Source organism: Palaemon carinicauda, chromosome 3 (assembly GCF_036898095.1).
Source record: "Palaemon carinicauda isolate YSFRI2023 chromosome 3, ASM3689809v2, whole genome shotgun sequence".
NCBI classification, from domain to species: Eukaryota; Metazoa; Arthropoda; class Malacostraca; order Decapoda; family Palaemonidae; genus Palaemon; species Palaemon carinicauda.
The window spans coordinates 151,405,105-151,422,259 of record NC_090727.1 but is presented as its reverse complement, the minus strand read 5'-3'; the positions used below and the strand labels follow the sequence as shown (position 1 = coordinate 151,422,259).

Sequence of the window (17,155 nt, the reverse complement as noted above, 5' to 3'; positions counted from 1 at the left end):
GTCTATGCCAACAGAATCTGGTTGCTTTGCTACCTGGACGACTGGTTGGTTCGTTCAGAAGCGAGGGAAAGCTTCTATCTTCCTGGGTCTATGCCAATGGAATTGGGTTGCTTTGCTACCTGGACAACTGGTTGATTCTTGCAAAATCAAGAGAAAGCCAGCTTGTTCTTTGAGACAAATTTCTCAACTTTTCTCAAGATCTGGGATCTTGATATATTGAGAGAAGTTTGTTCTCATCCCCACTTGAAAACTGGTTTACTTGAGGATAGAATTAGATACCGTTCAAGGAAGAGTCTTTCCATCACAAGACAGGATATCACGTCTGTAAGAGGTAGCCCTCCCCTTCCTGCGTCAGTTAGTTCTGTAAGCTAATTATTGGCAGAGACTCCTTGGCAATCTGATGTCTCTGGGATGATTAGTTCTTGGAGACTGACTTTGCTTGCGGTCTCTTTACTAGCAGCAGAAGACATCGTGGTCTCAACATCTGGATGATCCTCTAGCTTTAGTGGCTATCAAGAGTGATACCCAGGAAGGATCTCGACTGGTGGCTATAGGAGTCAAATCTTGAAAGGGAAGTCATAGCTCGGTTTCTCCTCCGTGAGTTTCCTGTTTACAGATGTGTCCAAAGAAGGATGGGGAGCTCACCTAGGTCATCATATGATATCAGGTACATGGTTGGAATAAGACCAACAAGTTCACATCAACATTTTAAAGTTGAAAGCATCCTGGTTGGTTCTTCAAGAATTTTGTTCTCTTCTCAAAGGAGACGGTGGGGTTTTGATGTGCGACAACACCTCTGTAGGGTCATATATCCACAAGCAGGGCGGAACAATGTCCCTCCATTTACAGTATGTCTGTTAGCGGTGAGAACTCTCAAGTGGGGAGGGGCCAACTTGATATGGAACAATATTGACGCTTATGCTTTTCTTCCATTCTCTTGCTAAGAAAGGTTCTGAACAGTCTGGACATCTCGGAACTTTTCTGCCTTTCTCTTGCTAAGAAAGGTTCTGAACAGTCTGAACATCTCGGAACATGTATATGATTCTCACAGCAATGAAATGATCACACATGATATAGTACTCGGATCTACAGTACTACTGTTTTTGACATACTCTGAGAGAACTACTTACCTTCCCAACTTCTATATCAGCCACACATCAGAATTTACCAAGGGCAGGTGAAGTCCCTACAGCCTCCCGCGTGGATGTTATCTGAGAATCTCAGAGAGAGTCATTTCTTTAGAGAGAGCATAGCAGATATCTGAATACCTTCGCAAATCCTCGACAGTAGTCTACCAGGCCAAGTTGTCCTTTTTCTGTGGTTGGTGTTGCCTCTGCTCCACTTCATGCCAATTTTTTGTTTTAGCTCTTTAAGGAGAAGAAACTCTGCTCCGTTTATGCGGTAAAATGCTATCGCTTGGGCTTGAGCCAAGTCTTTAGACTTAAGGAATTGGCCTTTTTTTTTTTCGGAGGAATTGCCTATGCTTACACGGAGCTTTGAGCAGTCCTGCCTTACAATTGAGGTAAGTCCACCATCCCTGGTACATCATCATTGTCATGCATTCTTTAAAGGGGCATTCTATGAATCACTAATGCAAGCCATGGACAGAGATTTAGCCTTTGAAAACGGTGTTCCTGCTCACATTAAGCTCGGCTAATGTGGGTCGGTAAACTTCACAGACTCTCATTCAACATCACCCGTTGAAGGGAGTGGAAGGAAGTTTCTCAGCTTTGTTCCAAATTTTGCGGCTAAAACCCAGAATTTGTCGTCTAGCAACTCGCGATTTTTATCTTTTTAGGTTTTAAGTTTTCGAAAGGTACCTGAGGATCCTGACGAGCTGTTACTGTAATCTGTCCTGTAAGGGCGTTGAGGGCCTACCTTTAACTTATCTGGTCTGCCGGACCTTGCCTGCAACATCTTTTTATCAGCATAGGAAAGAATATAAAGAAAATTCACAAAAAACACTATAACTGAGAATGGGTTATGAGTTAAAGCTCATGATGTTAGAAGCGTTAGTACTGTACCTCACTGGTCTTTAACCGTGGTCATTTACTTCTCGTTAAAAGTTTTCTGCTATGTTCCAGCTTCGCTGCTCTCATTCTCCTGTAGTAAAGGACTCAATTCATATACAGTAGTTAGGAAAAATACAAATTAGATTACTAAATTTCTTGTATTCACATTTCGTACACATGATAATGGATAAATTTTTACGCTAAACGGTGATAAAAATTCTATTGAATAGAACCTAACATAATGTTCAGAAAATATATACAGTGCTGTATCCAGTACAGTTGGCTTCATGAATTCCAGTAGGCTTCACTGAAAGCTAAGATGTCTGGCAGCAGTGGCAAAAGAGAAATTCTTTTCAATGCTGCTTGTAATACAAAGTTGCTGAGCTTGTGATCAAAGTATATTATTTTTTTTTTGAAGTGTTATTAACCAAATTATATTTTTCCATATTAAACTTCGTAAGATTAATAAAAATACATTTGATCGCACGTATACAAGATCAGTGACTTTGTTTTATTGGCAGTGCTGCCAACAATTTCTCTCTTGCTAAACACAGTTACATGCTTGCTACAACGAATAGCTGTCAATTGTCTCTAGCTTCCCGTGGAGTATACCGGGATTAATAAAACCAACTTTACTACAAAACTAAATTTGCAAAGAAGCCTAAGACCAAGGGGGAAAAAAAATCACTTCATTTTATGAAATTTCTAATTTATCAGGCAATTTCTCAACTGAACTATAAATTGCCAGGTCAGGTACTTGCAAAGTATTAACATTGGAATTTAGTCGCGGTTCCTGGTATTATTTTTCTTTCTACCATGTTCTTTTGTCTGTCCATTAGATGTTTTATGACTTTATTTTAGTTTCATCTTTAAATAACCTTTTAAATAGCTCTGATTTTTAAAAATTAATGTAGAGTCTAAGGAATCTTAAACATCTTGTCTGTCTATACCATTGATAGACTGCACATCAATCGTTTTTGTTACATTACTGTGATCATATAAATTTCCCGAATATAAAGTGAATTTCTTTCGTGTGGCATGTGTTACGTCTTTGGTCTTGAAATTTCAAATGCCTTTTATATGAAAAGAACCTGTAGCTACGTTCAGAAAGCATTCCGGAAACTAGGCAGTGAATAATTTGGCAGGATCATTTAGTAATAGTAAACCAGTGCTACTTTGCTTAAAAGCTATGTCTCAGGTAGCCAGAATGCTTTTGGTTTGGTTGCTTGCGTTTTGTTAGGATTGTATACTGTCTTCCTTTTATTTTAGAAAAAGGCTTTGGGGTCTGGGGTTTGATTGTGTATATTTTACATAATGCTATATTATGCACTTGCCCTAAATTATATCAGTGCTAGCATTAATAAATTAACTGTTATCAATTTTATACCTTGCTATATCCCACTTTATTCTAGTGAAGTGTGAATTTTGACATGTGTAGTACCTGGCAAAATGCCAGTGTTAAAAGTGGGGGCCCCTCAGTGTGTTCTAAGAGGTTTTTAGTTGTTTTCAAGGCTTCATATTACTTAATCATGTAAGTGCAGTCGGTATGATTAGGAAATAAATTATTGTACTCTTGATTTCTGTAAAGAAAAGTTTACAAATTGTCCTCATTTCTGATGACAGGTGGTTCATAATCATAGAAGAAAAGAAAAATAGGAGAAAGAAATGTCCTTGGATCTCACTAGTTATTTTTTCCCTTTTACACCACATGGTTTTATTAAAACTGTATAATAAGGGTACTTGATATATTGTAAAAGCTGTTGAAGAAATTAGAGCTAGTATCTCTGAAATGTTCTGGGAAATAGCATTAAGCATTTTCATAGTAAATTTGTTTTATTTAAAGAAAATTATTTCTTGGCAAGTGTTCCTCATACTTCATGAATTGCATCATGAGGCAAAATTAGGTATTCTTACATATAGTTTGCCAATGTAGGAATTAGACATTTTGTCATCATAATTAATTTAATAACTTATGTAAAGGTGTATTTCTTCACATATTATCAGGAGGACTTTGGTTATGTAGGGTTTGGCAACAAATATAAAAAATAAAGCACCATACATAGAATTGTTGTCATTATGTGAAGCATTGTTTCAGGCATGTAAGACCAAGTACTGTACAGTAATAATTAAATGTCTTTCTGCCCATTGCTCAGAAAGTTTTGGCATTCAGTTGAAGAATGTGAGTGTCCCTTGGGAAACTCAGTCTCTCTCACACGCAGATAATCAGGTCATGTAGGGTATATTTGTGCTGACTATCTGGTTTCTTGTTCAGTACAGACAGACATTTAACTAACATCATGATGGAATATTTAGGCAAATATTATAAGCTAGATTAACCTTGAATTGCTCTCAATATTTAATGATGCTTCCTAGGCCTTGTTGGTTTTTTGAATGGGTTTTGGCATGGCTTTGGGTTGTTTTTTTGTGGTTGGTACATCTCTGGGCCTATTCTGAGAATGGGGATTTGTGTTGGAGCTACAATTGCTTATTGTCATTTGGTTCAAGGTTGTGTGCCCTGAGAAGTATGTTACAGTGAAAATAATAGAATTCCTTATAGATTTTGTCTTCTTGTGCAGTATTAAATGATTTGAAATTCATTCTGCTATAGATTTGTGTCTGTGATTATAAATAGATGATGAGTAAAAGTTAATTAAACGAGTCATTCAAAATAATTTATGGGTGTGACATTTGTGCTTGTAATGGAGTAATATCTGTGGGTAGCTTGTACATGCTGTGTTTTGTATCATATACAACATGAGGCCAGGCAAAAGGAGTTTACTACAGTATGAGTGGGGGAGTATCAGGTGTGTGAGTTCCACCTCCGCAGTTCTGAGCTGTGACGTGTCTGGCTCTTAGTTCTGGCGGGTTGCCCAGTACTCGGTGTCTGGCCTTTCTAGAGGCCACATGGCTCAATTGGCTCACATACTTAGTTATGGTAGTGTCATTGTGATGTCTCCCTGCATGTTATCTGAAAATTTCAGTGAATTAAGTTCTTGGCGTTTTTACGAGAGTCAAAATAGTTGATATTCCAGGAGATGTGTCGGATAGTCTCCTCTGAATAAGTTGCCCTGTAAGAGTTCTCTGACCTCTCGGAAATTTTTTTCGTTATTCTTCTGCACTGCAGTTATGTTGCAACATGGAACGTAGGAATGAACTATATCCAAGTTTCAAGTAGTGAGTAAACTTACTTAAGATTTTGTGTGTCTTGAAAGGGCCATGAAAGGATTAATTGGTTTGGTTGTTGTGTCTACTGTATTCGCGAAAGAAATTCATTTTAATTGTACCTGCATGTTTGAAGATTTTTTTTTTTCACTTGTAAGTTTTGATGTGTTTAGTGTTCCTACATGTGGTTGTTTGCAGTTATGAACTTGTGAGAGTTGGTGGTAATTACACTGCCAAGAGGGTTGATTCATATAAAAGTTGCATGGTCACATTGTTGAATAGTTTTAGTGTTGATTTGACCATCTGTAAGTCAGTTTGCTGTGGTTTTTCATTTACTGTACGTCATCAAACTTGCCTTAAATTATTATCTGTAAAGCCATTAAGTTGATTGCTTTTTTTACAACCTTCAGTAAAGATATCTTTTTAGACATCAGTGAGCCTAGTTAAGTATCTTTTATTTTATGGTGGTTTAATAGAAAAAAAAAGACTTTACAGAAAGTGTGGTTTTTTTGCTTGAGAGTCATGTGCGATATTGAAAACAATCAGTTTAAATGGGTCCTGTTATTTTTTGGGGGTTAGGATGTTGTGGGGTTCCCAAGGACTTAACTGTTAAAGACTAGAACAAAGAATCCAGTATGATATGAAATATTAAAGAAATATTGTCTTCCTTGCCCTATGTTCAGTGTATCAACGCGCAAAACTCTGAGTGTATAAGGGAGAAAGACAGGTTCAGGAGCTATTGAACTTATCACAGCACCTCCAATGCTGGAATTCGTCTTTCATCCGATGATGTCAACACTGAGAACCAATAGTAATACTTTTGCTCCAATCTGGAGCAAAAGCTTTGGAATTATTCCTCCACCAGTGTTTATTTGTCTGTGGTAATTGTAGAGACGAGGGATGGCATCTCAACTAAGTTTACCAAACAAATGTCAGCCAGAGACACTTTAATACAGAGAAACACAGTGTTATAGATCACGGATCCCACCTGCAGAAGTAACCAACAGTTGAGAAGTCTAGCTAGGCATCCTTCTTAGGGGGAGCAGCTGCATCATCATGCTTCTCTGCTCCTCCTCCAACCATGCCTCGACCATCTCCAATGAAGCATGCTTCCCAGCGTCGTCTGCTAACTGAACCAGACCATGCTCAACAATACAAAAGACAGTCAGAGCCATCAGCTTCCTTTTAACGTAGAGATAATCCATTATCCAGAAGGAACTGAAAACGTAGAGGAGACCGTTATGGATGGCATGTTTTCTCAATTTATCACTAATGGGGGATGCCGGCCTAGTCATTGGACGAGGTGGCAATTGTACAAGGCATAACCCTGTGTGGTAGAAATACTCCGTTCATGGTGTCGTGTCCCATTCACTGAGTGTCACCCTCCTCCGACATAGACTCCAATGATCCCATCATTCTATTTAGTGGGATCTTAGAGAGACCTCTTCCATGAAAATGATGAATGCCATCAAGGAAGACTTGAACAGATCTCCATATTTCTTCAGCAAACTCTTCTTTATGGAGAAAATGAATGGAGGTTGGAGACCCGTCAGAACTTTCCCTCTTGAATTGGTTCATCTTACAGACTGTTTAAGATGGAAACTCAAGCACAGCTATCTAGGCAATTTATCAGAACGACTTCTTATTCTCCATAGAAGACCTGTAAGACCCTTACTCCCAGATCCCAGTCCATCCAAGCTCTAGGAGATATCTATTAGTTCAATGTTATGCGTTTTGTGCTGTTGACAGCTCCACAGGTCTTCACTTGTCTCTTCAGGATGGTCTCCTCTAGGGCATGTGCCATGGGGTTCAGAGTCTTACGTTACCTAGATGACTGGCGGACTCAAAGGTGTGACTGATCCGTCACAGGGAACTAATTGTTTTTTGCAAAGATCTGGGGATCCGGCTAAATTACGAGAAGTTGAGTCTCAAACCACTGTGTCGTTTTCAGTACCTTGGCGTGGGCATACAATCTGTCCAAGCCAGAGTGTCTCCTTCCACTAACAGAATACTGAGACTTGAGCAAATTGCAACACCATTCCTCAAGAAGGATTTCCTGCAGGCTCACCTTTGGCAGAAGCTCCTCTGTCATCAAGGGTCTCTAGAAAAGTTAATGCCCTATGGGAGGATAAATATCTGGTCAGTGCATTAGGCATTAAAGAGCCAGTAGTCCCAATCATCCAATTTTCCACATGCTCTATTGAGAATTCCACAGGATGTAAAAGGACTAACTCTTGTTCTCGGATGCATCTTGCCAAGTGGGGAGTCCATCTTTTAAAGGAAAAAGTGTCCGAATCATGGACACAGGAAGACAAGTTGTTCCATATAAACTTATGGAAATGAAAGCAGCATACTTGGTGTTACTCCACTTCCAGAATACCTTCAGGAGTCATTCAGTTGATTAGCAACATGACTGTGGTAACACGTACATCAACAAACAAGGAGGTTGTGTCCTACGTCCTTTGCCAATGGGTAAAAGTGATCCAACACTAGGCTCAAGTAAATGCTGTCTAACTCTTGGCCTCTCTTATCCTGGAGAAAAGGCATGTGATAGGAGACAATCTGAGGTGACTACGGTCCATAGTAGGCTCAGAATGGACTTATGAATCCTCAGTGGTGGAGGGGTCTCCTGATTTTGTGGCGTTCTCCGATCATCGATATGTTTGCTACACACCTCAAACTAACAGTTTGTTAGTTCCCAGTCTCGGACCCACTGGAAGTAATGGAGGATGCTTTCCAACACCCTTGAGATGGTATTGACATCTACATTTTTCCTTTGTTCTGTCTGATCTGTCAGGTCTTGAACAAGATCATAGCATTACAAAATCTAAGAGTAATGCTACTAGCACCAAGGTGGCCTAAGTGTAGTGGTTTCCAGATCTGCTCATACAAGCACCAAGAGACCTTTGGTTATCCTGCCTCTCCTCTGAAAGAAGGGCTTTTTGAGACTAACTGCTAAGGAACTGGTCCTTGTTTTGTGATTGGTGTCGTGGAATGAATATTGTTTCACTAATGGCCACTAATCCCTGATTGCAGACTTTTTAGTTTTCTTACAGAAGGAGAAACTTCTCTTGGTTACAGCGGTGAAAGGTGGTCGTTCAGCTTCAAGCCAGGGGATTAAACTGAAGGGAATTAACCTCTTCTCCTTATGGGAACTTTCAGCCTTTAAATTAGTTCTAAGGTCCCTAAAGATGGCACCTTTTGAACCACTCCATAAAGCAACGAACAGAAATCTGACACTAAAATCAGTTTTCCTCCTCGCAGTACCATTATCAAAGTGAGTGAGCGAGCTTCACGGTCCGTCTTATCTTGTCTCATTCCAAGGGGTGATGAGATCTGTCTTTCTCCTTTGTACCTGAATTCATAGCTAAGACCCAAAATGGATTTATTAGTGACAACTGATTTGACTTCTCCGTTAAATCACTTAAGGAGGTAACTGATGACTTGGAAGATTTGCTACAGTGCCTTGTAAGAGCAGTCTTGACTTTATATAAAGAGGACTTTGCCTTACCGTCCTGGTATCTTCAACCTGTTTGTCAGCACTGGACGAAGGAAAAAGAGAATAACCAAGAATACAATATTGCTGTGGCTACGAGAGACTATTATGAGAGATTATAAGTTCGGGAGAAACATTGACCAGGGCACCTCCCAAATCACATGTTATCCATGGTGTTGCTGCAACCCCAGCGTTCCACAAGACCATTCGGTATCACAGGTACTTGAAGCAATAGTCTTGAAGAGGCTGATTTCCCACAGATCTCTAGATCTTGCAGTGGCTGCCCAACAGTGGGTGCAAAGAATGTGCTCCTGCAGGACAACAAGCAATGAGTTGCATCATCAGTTACTTTTATAAATTACTGGTGTGAGAGCCGAATGATAGATGCCTTCTGCTCCCCCTGAGTTCCTCTCCCGTGGAAATATCAGCGCACTCTCTTATGAAATTTGAACTTTCATTAGATTACATATTGAATGTTCCAAATTCAATTAGAATACATATTGAATGATCCAAAGCAATTTCATCCTTCACACAAAGTGACGCTATCAATTACCTTTATGTCACATGAGGTATTTTTAAGCATACCCCTGCCTCTTATCAGAGCTGGGCATGACCTTCTATGGAACAAGGGTGAGACATATGTCCTATCATTGTTGGTTAGAACTCCCTCCCACCTAAGGAAGGCTCCACATTTAAATTATAAGGGTTTGTATCTGCTCAGGAACAAACTAGAAATATTAAGAAATAATTTTTATTTTTCCTAGCTATACAAATCTGAGTTATTTGTATAGTTAGGAAAAATGCAACTTATTTTTTAAATTTGTACTGTTTCTTTGGTATTTAATATCATATTGGATTTCCTGCTCTGGTCTGTAACAGCCAAGTCTTTCTAGACCTCACGGCATCTTAAGTCTCGCCTTCGTCAAAATCTCTTGTTTATCGAGTCCATCTCAGAGATACAGAATCAACAGATCATTCATTTTGTTGATGTGCTGTGAAGATTTTTGGGTATGTTTAATTATATGAAGTTATTTTTCTTTAACTAATATCCTTCAGCTGATGTTGCTATGTTCAAAGAAAAGTACATAATGTAGTGACGAAAATACCTGTTGTTCTTAAAGGATTGTACTGAACTCACCTGTCTGCCATATATGGTAGATTACTTAGACAGTTTTGAGGTTTCTGTCCTAGTTATTCATAACTGACTAATGTATTTGTTTTATATTTTATTTTGAAACATAAAGAGGATTTGGCTTGAAATTGTGTAATATTTTGTTTATAACTTGGTTTCCTTATTAAATGCAATGAATTTACCATGCAATATAAAGATTGTGTGTGTGTGTGTGGAGGGGATTGCTGTGAACTTTGTCTGGTGTTTCCAAACTCGGCTGCCTTCAAGATTTGCCTAACTGACAGGTTCTCATTCCTTTAACTAAATGAGCCCTTGGACACACAATTTCTTTGAGAATAATGAGGAAGATGATGGCTGCCTGATGTTGTATAGGTTATGCTTATTACCTCCGCCAGGAGGTTATGTTTTCGGTTCGGTTTGTTTGTTTGTTTGTTTGTTTCTCTGTTTGTCTGTCTGTCTGTGGACAACGTAGAGGCCACATTTCTACACGGAATCACTTCAAACTTGGCCAAGTAGTTCCCCAATGTGTATGGAAGAACTGATTAAATTTTGGTCAAGGTCACCCCAAGGTCAAGGTCACAGGGGTCACTGGTGTCACTATGACATAAGTGGCCATATCAAGAGACAGAAATAAAGCACTGACTTTTGCATAAGCCAACAGGGAAGTCCTAGTCCAGGCGCAACCCATGGGTGATGTTCAAATTTATAAAGGTCAAAGGTCAAGGTCATATTGGTGCATTATATCAATGTCATATTAAGTATCAGTGGCAAATGAACAAAGATCACTTGAAGGTCAAAAGTCAAGCAGGTCACTTGAAGGTCAAGGTCACGTGAAGGTCAAGGTCACGTGAAGGTCAAGGTCACCTGAAGGTCAAGGTCACGTGAAGGTCAAGTTCACCTTGGCGGAGGTATGTCCTCTACGAGGACCATGTCCGCGTTCAGGACTTGCTCACTTGTTTTGGAAAATGGGATTCAGGGTGTTTTCTTCTGGCAAAAGATTTGGGCTGCTTTCTTGATGTTTTATATTAGATATATATACCTTAAAATCTTGATATTTATAATTATAAATATGGGCAAATACAGGCTTGCTTCCAGATTCTGCTGCCAAAGGAGAAATTTGACTTATAAAAGAAACTACTGTATAGTTTATATTCTGTTGGTGTTGCTCTTTTAGGCAGAACTTGTTACCTGTATCATGTAGGATTATTTTATATGCGCAAATCAACTTATTTTTGTGGAAAATAGCTTCAATTGGAATAAGTGTGACTGCATTAATTACATAGATACTATAATTTTGGAGGAAATCTTTCATGTAAATACGGACCTTAGCTTTTTTCCTCTTCATTTGAAGAATGCCTTGTATTTTATATTAATTATAGTGCTATTAAGCCATAAATTTTGATTTTATATTTCCATTAATTGATAGACCTAGTGTTTTTTAGGATAATTTGCTTTGTTGAAGAAGTGATAGGTGCACCCACTTTTGGTAGGAAAGGATTTCGGTGGTAGTGTGATGCAAACCTGTGCTTTTCTTGCTTTCTCAGCTGTGTTGAGTGTGGAATGCACTTGCAAAATATTGTAGAATCTTATCGTACGCAGTTTGTATTTATTTTTTAGTCTTGGCCTGCATGTGCTTTTCTGAACTGGTTGCCTTAACATTGTTTACTCTGCCTTTTTGTACTGTAATCAAGTGCTTGACTAAATCCTTGCTTTCAGTGCCTCCTCCTGCATGCATGGTCTGTCTGTTGATAACTTGTGGTGTGGTACTGATCTATAGTAAATTGATTAAACATGTACCAAATGCATCAAGGTGTACCTACTGCTCAATGGAAATTTGCCCAGGTAAGCAACAGGTAGGTTATAGTGCCTCTTTATTTTTTTTTTTTTTATTTATTTATTTTTTTTTTTTTTTGGTACATCTTACTGCTTGGGTAACTGCTTCTGTCTATTGATATTAGCTTGCAAGCATGGTTCATCTTGGAGTATGTCCTATATGAAGCTGGTTTGTTTTTATAAGTGAAGACTGTATGGTGCCTGATTCAGGTTTCAGAGTCTTGTGCCCATGTACTTTTGAAATAGATTAATCATACAATAACTATGAAATAAAACTTATGTTAACCTGTTCAACAGAAAGCATTTACAAAAAGTTTGAACTTCTGAAGTTCAGCCAATCCAACGTCCAGATTAGGAAGATCATTCCACAATCAGATCACAACTGCAATAATATGAATAGAATACAGTGTAGTATTGAATCTTTGGATGCAGGAAGCAAGACTGTTGGAGTTAAATGCAGCAATCTGCCTTATTTCAAATCATCTAAAATGGTAAACGTTGGTTAAGGTATCATCAGATGCACTATGCTCTGATATTAAATTGATTGGTTTCTATAATACAAAATGTTGAATCTCTCTCTCTCTCTCTCTCTCTCTCTCTCTCTCTCTCTCTCTCATATATATATTAGCTTGTGAATGAATTAATTTATTGTGTTGTGTAAAGGGTGATTTCCCACCACCTGTGTTCATATACCTAAAATAATTTTTCGAGGTTTTATTTATAAGAAAAATTTACCAGGGAAACATTTAGTAAAACTATTGGTGGAGAAGGGTATACACTGTGTTTGGAAAATACAATATAAAACAAAGCTATAAAACATTAAATGGAAAATATACTTTTAGTAACACTGAATTGTTTGTTTTATCAGTTTCATATTTTTTAATACCTTGCATAATATGCCGTAATACAGTACAGTACAGTATACAATATAGAAAATAGATGTCAGATTGCCTTTGGGAATTGCGTTTCTTATGTTGTGAGGCATGCAAGTACTAAATGTATGAAAGATTTAGCTGTTAATTTGTAAATATCTGTTCATTCTAAATTTCTCCTTTATACTCGTCTTGAGTGACTGAACTTGCGTAAAACTTCCCAATATTTGCATATGATATTTATTTCTTTTATGAACAACGTAAATTGACCTTTGTATCTGGTATGAATTTTGAGTTGATGAGGATTTGCTCTTTTGGTATAGGTGTCGCAAGTGTTGCCATCTCAGATTGAATGTTAGACACCTGCTTAATTGCATATTACCATAAAAACACATGAACTTCTAGCTTCACTGCTTATTGACCTTAACTTGGTTAACCTATAAATGCCATTAGTGATAATGATACTTGATAATTCTATAAAATGTTGTACAATATAGGGAAAGAATTTTTTATGTCCCCATAAATGTGTTGAGATTTAACCGGTAAATGTCATAAATGATAATGAAGGTAGATGCTCTACTTCTATAAACATCTTGTATAGGGAAAGAATTAGTGACAAGCCCATAGATGTTTAAAGATTTAACTTGAATGTCATAAGTGCTAATATTAGTAGAGACTTCTGCAGTATAAACATTTTGTATGGGGAAATAAATTAGTGACATACCCATAAATAGTATAAAAATTAGACTTGTCAACACCAGAAGAATTTTTTGGGTATAATAATTATTGTTGCATTACTGCTTAAGGATATACTTATACACTTTAATATTATAGGAATTAAATTAAGAATGTGCTAGTGTGTTGCACTAAGGAGAAATTATTCTTGAAATGTCTTATATTTTCATGAAAGTATCTGCATCCTAATGAAGACATACTTAGTTGACACATGTTGAAGGTCAAATTTTGGAAGAATGTCATACGACATTATAAACTACCATACTCATTATGATTGATTTAATAGGTTTCGAAGTGCTCCTATAAATGTTTGAAATGCTACTACTATATATGGCGTTTGATGCAAACGTTTTGGAGTACTGTACTGTATCAATTTTTCATCTGTGAAATTTTATCGATTAGTATGATATAAAACATTGTGAATGTCAGGAACTATGTTTAATTGTTATGGATGAATTTTAAAAATGAGATTACCGGGTATTTTATTACCTGTGAACTAAGTAAAGTAGATAAGTAACTGCGAGTGTGTTTGCACACTGTGGTAAGATACATGAGAAGTGTGGCATGAAGGTGATGGATCAATATTATGGCTTCCAAGATTCTTCTTTCATCCTTCACCATAACCATTACTGGCCTAGTTGCCTGAGACCAAGAAAGTGTTTAGCTGAGCATGGCTATTGCACCACATTTTGCTACAGCCAATGTCCTTATCTTTATTGATTGAATAAGATTTGTGTGGGTAATTGAAACCTCTCATGGCAGAAAGAAAATAAAAAAGCACACTTTCTTTTATGTTTTGCGACATTTGGGACCCTGCTGCTTAGCCACTTGTCATTGTAGTCACCATCTTGAGAAATTATTGACGGCCTTCTATAGTGTGTGACCTTGAAGTTCCACATGAGGAAAACATACATACAAAAACATTAACTGGGAACTAAGCTCTTGCCTGATTGAACTTGAAGAATAGTGTTGGTTGAAGGTTGCTGATAAGTCATTTTTGACATAACTTGCTGGGATTGAAGTTGGTAATTTTGATTGTTTATATCCTTTAGGTTCACAAATATTTGATTTTGGAAGTTCGTTGTACATTATTTTATTCATCTCTCTCTCTCTCTCTCTCTCTCTCTCTCTCTCTGTATGTATGTATTAAAAAATTCTTTCTCTCTCCCTCACTCACTGTATGTATGTATTATAAAATTCTCTCTCTCTCTCTCTCTCTCTCTCTCTCTCACTGTACTTATGAATTATAAAATTCTCTCTCTCTCTCTCACTGTATGTATGTATTATAAAATTCTCTCTCTCTCTCTCTCTCTCTCTCTCTCTCTCTCTCTCTGTGTGTGGAATAAAGGTTTTTGACCTTGACTCTCAGGATAGTTTAAAGATGAAATTTCCTATTTATTTCAACCTTGAAGTGACATGATTTTCTATTTTCATGCAAATATCTGTTTCAATTCAAATGTAAGGATATCTTAACACATGTTATAGATTTAGACTGTGGAAGTTGTTGGAGTGTCAAGGATAGTATGGCTTAGTTTGAAAGAGAGGAACACCTGTGCCACTTCCAAGAGGGTCTTGGAGGTGCGCAAACATTTCAGTATCAGTTCAGCTCTCAGATAAGGAGGTTTTGCTACAGTTTCTCCTGCATTTGGTTTGGAAGTATCTTGAAAGTGTTCCTCCTCCTCCTCCCCCTTTTTGGTATATGTCATGTTTGTGTCTTGGAAATGGCTCATGAATCTTCTAATCATTTGTGTTTCTCAGTGGACTACATAAAGTCAAGCAGACTTGCAAGTGTTGAGTGGAAAGAAAGTGATTCATTTTAAGTTGTTGCAAACAATTCTAGAAATTTTCTTCAGTGCTTTGAGGAATTAGGACTCAACCTAAAATTTTGAACTGTACTTACGACGTATTCTCGGTTCTCGATCTGAGTTAGACTTGAATTGAAGAGAATTCTGGAAGCCTTGTAGGATTACTTGAAGTCTACACTACTGGAATCTTTATTGCAAGATCCCTTAAGAAAAGGTAACACTGGGCTCCAAGTTGCTTGGGTTTTTTTGCGTTATGTATGGTTCCTTTTATTGGCAGATAAATTACAGACTTTGATGTGGAAATGTCCTTACCTGGTAAGGCTTCATTATCATAGGTTTTACAAGTTTGTGTTTCAAACCCCTTGAAAGCAAGTCATGTCATATTTTAGTATGATCAATTTTGTTAGATGACTGTTGAATTTTTCATAATCTCAGAATTGGTTAGATTTTAGTGTTATCTTTATCTTCGTTTTGTAAAAGATATTGAAGGGAAAAAAATATTAATTGTAGGCTTAACAGCAGATTTATCTTGTCAGTTGTAGGATTAGCTAAATGGGAGAATCAAGTCCGGGCATTTGTTGATGAGTTCCTTTTTTCTTTCTTTTAGTCTGTTTCAGGTTGCCTTTATTCTTGGTGAGACTGCACTTGGTTATGTAAGTGTTTTGCCATCTTGTGGAAATCTGTTTTGGCGTGGATTTTGGTATTAAATTTATCTGTGAAGGGAAAGAAGCTTATTGTTATTTCTTTATGAAAGGTAATTATCGTGTATCATTGTTTTCATTTCCATGCAAGTTCTTATAGTGTTTACCTGGATAGTTTATTATTTTTTTTTATGGAATTGGTTAACAAGGTTATAAGTAGTGATGAGTGTGTGAAAATTTTCCTGAAAGTCTTTTAATGTATAAAAGTGACCTGATATGCTGTATATTTGGTCTTGTCTCATAACATGGTTTTGCTAGGTAAATCAGAATTGGACATTTTGTTTGATATTCCTCTATTATTAGTTGGACATTTTGTTTGATATTCCTCTATTATTAGTTGGACATTTTGTTTGATATTCCTCTATTATTAGAAGGTGTAAGAGGCTTAGAAATGTGGCATAAGATTTATTAACTGCTCAAGGTATAACAGCTTTTTTAAGAGTATTTTTTTTACTATGTGATATGTCATTTGATAGGATGTAAAATCATAATGTTTTACCATTTTATTTGGTAGAGTAGGTGAAAAAAGCCATAGTTTATGAAGTGAATTGCATAGAGTTTATTGCCGTTTTAATTGGAGAGGTTGGATTTATATTAGGATGTATTAGTAATTTTCATTGTTTTAATTGATTCACAATAGAGAATCTCTCTCTCTCTCTCTCTCTCTCTCTCTCTCTCTCTCTCTCTCACATTGGTTACATAAAGATAGAATACAAATACAAAGAATACAAAGACACTGTACCACAGCTGTACACATCACTAGTAAGACCCCATCTAGAATGCTGAGTCCAATTCTGGGCTCCAGGTATTTAGAAGGATATAGATAGACTGGAAACAGTACAAGCTAGAGCCACCAAACTAGTTCCAACACTAATGTAGATTACAACAATATATTCGTGCTCAGCACAAATCAGTCCAGAGGTAATGGATACAAACTGGAATTGAAAATGTACACCACCACTCAATGTGGCAATTTCTTTACATACAAAATAGCAAATACTTGGAATAGACTGCCAGCGGATGTAGTGAACAGTAACACGGTAAACAAGTTCAAGAATAAGTTAGACAAGATCATAAGAACTCTTAAATGCTTAAACTAAATTGCTCTACCAAAGAGCAAATGGAGTCTCTGCAGATGGACTAAAAAGTCTTAGTGACATCCAAAATTCTTTTAAAACACACACACACACACTCTCTCTCTCTCTCTCTCTCTCTCTCTCTCTCTCTCTCTCACAGTATATATATTACATGTACAGTAATATATTTCAGCATTACACAACTAGTGCAAGTTACTGGTTTTCAAAGCTTTGTATAATATAATGTAGCTGGTGGTGTTATCGTCATTAATATTTTCAGTATACAGTATTATGATTTAATCTGTGCCTAGAGATAAAACTGGAGCAAAAC

At 37.2% G+C, this 17,155-nt stretch overlaps 1 protein-coding gene across 9 annotated transcripts in view; it reads left to right on the top strand.

Annotated features, from left to right (window-relative positions):
- LOC137638642 (putative uncharacterized protein DDB_G0286901) overlaps nucleotides 1-17,155 on the top strand; it is a 69,025-nt gene that overhangs the window by 20,837 nt on the left and 31,033 nt on the right. For 5 of the 9 annotated variants that reach the window (XM_068370908.1, XM_068370907.1, XM_068370910.1 and 2 more), the window contains exons 2-3: nucleotides 11,519-11,644; nucleotides 11,933-12,126. In XM_068370908.1, the coding sequence (XP_068227009.1) occupies nucleotides 11,519-11,644; nucleotides 11,933-12,126 (320 nt within the window). Of the gene's footprint in view, nucleotides 1-11,518; nucleotides 11,660-11,932; nucleotides 12,127-17,155 lie in introns of all 9 variants that reach the window. The other 4 variants (XM_068370913.1, XM_068370914.1, XM_068370915.1 and 1 more) reach the window with 2 other exon arrangements.